Source organism: Pristiophorus japonicus, unplaced genomic scaffold (assembly GCF_044704955.1).
Source record: "Pristiophorus japonicus isolate sPriJap1 unplaced genomic scaffold, sPriJap1.hap1 HAP1_SCAFFOLD_308, whole genome shotgun sequence".
Classification (NCBI taxonomy): domain Eukaryota; kingdom Metazoa; phylum Chordata; class Chondrichthyes; family Pristiophoridae; genus Pristiophorus; species Pristiophorus japonicus.
The window spans coordinates 762,373-767,438 of record NW_027252868.1 but is presented as its reverse complement, the minus strand read 5'-3'; the positions used below and the strand labels follow the sequence as shown (position 1 = coordinate 767,438).

The window sequence follows — 5,066 nt, the reverse complement described above, 5'->3', positions numbered from 1 at the left end:
AGCGTGAGCCTGGGCTGGCCCAATAGCGTGAGCCCGGACTGGCCCAATAGGGTGAGCTCGGGCTGACCCAACAGGGTGAGCTCGGGCTGACCCAACAGGGTGAGCTCGGGCTGACCCAACAGGGTGAGACCAGGCTAACCCAATAGGGTGAGCCCGGGCTGGCCCAGGGACATCAGACAACAATCAGCACAAGGTTCCCTTTCAGGGGCCACTGACCTGGGCACAAACATGTGTCCAATCAAACTGACAGACATCCTGAAGCCCCGCCCACCCATTGTCCCTGCCGGGTCGAAGCTCCGAGTAGAGCGCTTACTTTGGGAGTCTCCTATTGGGCATATGGACAGCTGAATTTGTAGATTATTCTCCATAATCCCTCACGTTTAACAGTGTCAAAGGCCTTGGTCAGGTCAAAGAAGGTTGAACCAACACCACAGTCACTGACACCAATCTCCTCCCATGTGATATAAATCGACACTTGTCACTGACACCAAGTGGATTGGGAAAATATGTTCAAGAGTAAGACTGTAGAAACACAATGGCAAACATTTAAGGAGATATTACATAACTCTCAGCAAAGATTTATTCAAGTGAGAAATAAAGATGCTAAGAGAAGGATGAACCATCCCTGGCTAACTAAGGAAGTAAAGGATGGTGTCAAATTGAAAAAAGGCATGTAATGTTGCAAAGGACAGTGGAAGGCCAGAGGATTAGGAAATTTTTAGAAACCAGCAAAGGACGACTAAAAAATGATAAAGACAGAGAAGATAGCAGATGGAGCAAACTAACAAGAAATATAAAAACAGACAGTAAGAGCTTCGACAGGTATATAAAATGGAAACGAGTTGCTAAAATAAACATTGGTCCCTTAGAAGATGAGACTGGAGAATTAATAACGGGAAACACGGAAATGGCAGAGACTTTGAACAAATATTTTGTATCGGTCTTCACGGTAGAGGATACTAAAAACATCCCAACAGTTGATAATCAAGGAGCTAATGCGGGGGAGGGGGTTAACTTAAAACAGTCACTGTCACTAGAGATTAAGTACTAATCAAACTAATGGGACTAAAGGTGGACAAGTCTCCTGGACACGATGACATGCATCCTAGGGTCTTTAAAGAAGTGGCTGCAGAGATAGTGGATGCATCGGTTGTAATCTACCAAAATTCCCTGAATTCTGGAGAGATCCCAGCGGACTGGAAAACCGCAAATGTACATCCCTAATTAAGAAACGAGGGAGACAGAAAGCAGGAAACTATAGACCAGTTAGCCTACCATCTGTCATTCGGAAAATACTGGAGTCTATCATTAAGGAAGTAGTAGCAGGACATTTAGGAAATTATATTGCAGTCAAGCAGAGTCAGCATGGTTTCGTGAAAGGGAAATCATGTTTGACAAATTTCCTGGAATTATTTGAGGATGTAACAAGCAAAATGGATAAAGGAGAACCAGTTGATGTCATATATTTGGATTTCCAGAAAGCATACCATATGGTGCCACACAAAAGGTTACTTCACAAACTAAGAGTTCACAGGGTTGGGGGTAATATATCAGCATGGATAGATGATTGGCAAACTAACAGAAAACTAACAGAGAGTCAGGATAAATGGATCATATTCAGCTTGGCAAACTGTAACTAGTGGGGTGCCGCAGGGATCAGTGTTGGGTACTCAACTATTTACAACTAATATAAATAACTTGGCTGAAGGGGCCGAGTGTAACATAGTCAAATTTGCTGATGATACAAAGATAGGTTGTGAGGAGGACGCAAAGAATCTACAAGGTGACATAGATAGGCTCTGAGTGGGCAAAAATCTGGCAGATGGACTATAATGTGGTAAAATGTCAGGTTATCCCTTTTGGTAGGAAAAATAAAAAAGCAAATCATTATTTAAATGGGGACAATTACAAAATGCTGTAGTACAGAGGGATCTGGAGGTTCTTGTACATGAAACTCAAAAAGTTAGCATGCAAGTACAGCAAGTAATCAGGAAGGCAAATGGAATGCTGGCCTTTATTGCAAGGGGGATGGAGTATAAAAGTAGGGAAGTCCTGCTACAACTGGAGTATTGCGCACAGTTTTGGTCTGGACTTGTCTCTATTCCCGTGCCAAGGGGATTGCTACACCAGACGGGAGGGGCAACATTTAGGGACACTGATTCCCCACCAATTCCCATTCCCCTTCTTTCTGGTGGATAATGGAGGGGCCACTGTGTGTAATGTGCAAGTCAGTAAGAATTGTCAGCAAGCTCTTTTTAATTGGAGATTTTATTCAGTGGAAACTTTGACACAATTGTAGATTTTGTACCAAAGATCAATTTAGAATTAAAGTAAAAGTTCATAATTTAATTGCAAACTAAATTTCTGTTGAGAGTTGCTGAATTAAGGGGAAAGCTAACACACAGCATTTCTCAAGTGGACACTGCAGCCCCAAGAACACAATCAGCAATATATCCAGAATATTAAAGTCCAGCCCAGTTATAGGGTTATTAACATCGGCAGAAATAAACCCCAAATGTCAAAATGAAACATAGAAAATTGGTGCAGGAGTAGGCCATTCGGCCCTTCAAGCCTGCACCGCCATTCAATGAGTTCATGGCTGAACATGCAACTTCAGTACCCCATTCCTGCTTTCTCGCCATACCCCTTGATCCCCCTAGTAGTAAGGACTACATCTAACTCCTTTTTGAATATATTTAGTGAATTGGCCTCAACAACTTAATGATACATGAACATGGTTCAGTCGGGATGTGATGAAAAGCAGCAATAACAGCAGAATCCCACCCCTGTAGTCACTTGTGAAGTCGCTGGTGTCTCAGCAGGGTGGATGACTGAGTGAATCCCTTCCCACACACTGAGCAGGTGAACGGCCTCTCCCCAGTGTGAACTCGCTGGTGTGTCAGCAGTGTGGATGATTGAGTGAATCCGTTCCCACATTCAGAGCAGGTGAACGGCCTCTCCCCAGTGTGAACTCGCTGGTGTCTCAGCAGGGTGGATGACTGAGTGAATCCTTTCCCACACTCTGAGCAGGCGAACGGCCTCTCCCCTGTGTGAACTCGCTGGTGTTTCAGTAGGTTGGATTGCTCAGTGAATCGCTTCCCACACTGAAAGCAGGTGAACGGTCTCTCCCCAGTGTGAACACGTTGGTGTTTCAGCAGGTCGGATGATGCAGTGAATCCCTTCCCACACTCAGAGCAGGTGAATGGCCTCTCCCCAGTGTGAATTCGCTGGTGCGTCAGCAGGCTGGATGACTCAGTGAATGCCTTCCCACACTCAGAGCAGGTGAACGGCCTCTCCCCAGTGTGACAGCGTCGATGCATTTCCAGCTCAGATGGTGATCTGAATACCTTCCCACAGTCATCACATTTCCACGGTTTCTCTGTGGTGCAGGTATCCTTGTGACTATCCATGGTTGGATAATCAGTTGAAGCCTCGCCCACTCACGCAACACATTTACAGTTTCTCTGCGCTTTGAATGGTGTGATGTTTTTTTCAGGCTGTGTAACTGGTTAGAGCTCTTTCCACAGTCAGTGCACTGGAACACTCACTCGGGTGTGTGTGTCTCGGTACCTTTCCAGTCAGGATGATAATTGAAATCTTTTCCCACAGACAGAACAGACAAACATTTCTCCTTCCACTTTCAAAGGCCAATGATATTCAGCTCCTGATGAATCAACTGCCCCTGTCAGATCTTGATGCGATGTTTGTTTTGTGCTTCCTGTCTGAAAATCTCACCTCCTAATACGCTGTAAAAGGAGATAACAAAACTCATCACTGTCAGTACAAGACAGAAATTCAGAATAGACACATCTAGTTTACATGGAACATTTTTTCCTCTCTCGTTCTTCCAAAGCTGTAAATCCCTGTCCCACACATTGTCCCTCCTGCTGTGCTGAAATCCAAACCATCGCACATTTCTGGACAGTTTCTCCTCCACACACAGTTTACACCACCAATTCAGGCTGGGTTTAGGTCTACATTCACTGGTTCCCCATCCCCCTCCTCCCCAGAATGTACAGATACTGGCTGGGTTCAGGTCTACACTCACTGGTACACTTCCTTCTCCAAAAGAAGTGGACTCTGGCTGAATTCAGTTCTACACTCACTGGTTCCTCTCCCCTGAGTGTGGTGATTCTGGCTGGGGTCAGTTCCACACTCACTGGCTCCCCTCTCCTTCCCTGTGTTCGGTTCTGCACTCACTCGTTCTTTGATCTCTCCTCTCCTGAGGGTGCTGACTCTGATTAGGTTCAGTTCTGCACTCACTGGTTCCCCTCCCTTGAAGGTGCTGACTCTGGCTGGGTTCTGTTTCAGACATTGACATCACTCACTTTGTTCCTGCACCAAGATGGCCGCGCATGCGCCTGGCTACTCACTAAACCAAGATGACGGAGCGCTGAATCTGCCTTCCTGCACAAACATGGCCGCCGTTAGCCTGAGCCTGTGACCGGGAGAAAGCCCCGAAACTACAACCGGCGATATTTCGGTTCTTATTCCGGGTTTGCGGCGTGCACCGGTTGTTTATGAAGTCGCTCCGGCTCCCCGCTGGTCCATTACTCCGCTCCGTCCCGCTGAAAAACACAACTCTGAGGCGCCTGTCCGAAACGTGTCTTCTCCGCCATTACAGGCACCGCGCATGCTCCAAACCCAGCCAGGACCAGCGCCTGCGCACTGAGCTCCTGTAGTCTGGGCGAGGCACATTCTGCTCGCGAGGAATGCTGGGTGACAATACCGCCATTGGAAGCCCATGTTATTGAACAGAACATGATTTACTGGGATTCCATTGGTCACTGAACCATGTTCATTCTGGCAGTAAGACTTTGTTTCTGATGATCTCAATAACCGGTATATGTGGGCTGGAGATTAATATCCGACATAAATATTGAATAAATCAGCTTTGTTTCAAACACAGTGTGTCGAATATTTGATTTCTCCATAATCAGAGGAGACTAGTTGATGTTCTGTTACCCACTGTTCCAGTTTAGGGCTTTTTCTTACTCTAACTTATATCATTTCTCACCTAGTTCGCCTTCTATCATATCAAACCTCAAAGTTGTTCCGTTTGAGTG

At 45.9% G+C, this 5,066-nt stretch overlaps 1 protein-coding gene across 2 annotated transcripts; it reads right to left on the bottom strand.

The window, feature by feature from the left end:
- Nucleotides 1-2,252: 2,252 nt before the first annotated feature.
- On the bottom strand, nt 2,253-4,526 carry LOC139249362 (zinc finger protein 239-like). 2 transcript variants are annotated; one of them, XM_070872355.1, is made up of 2 exons: nt 4,512-4,526; nt 2,253-3,746 (listed from the first exon to the last, which is right to left on the bottom strand). In XM_070872355.1, exon 2 carries the CDS (start codon nt 3,408-3,410, stop codon nt 2,793-2,795), a length of 618 nt encoding a protein of 205 aa, XP_070728456.1. In that variant the 5' UTR covers nt 3,411-3,746; nt 4,512-4,526; the 3' UTR covers nt 2,253-2,792. The 2 variants fall into 2 exon arrangements, with proteins under 2 accessions (XP_070728456.1, XP_070728454.1); XM_070872353.1 differs by lacking the exon at nt 4,512-4,526 and adding an exon at nt 4,374-4,470.
- Nucleotides 4,527-5,066: the final 540 nt, after the last annotated feature.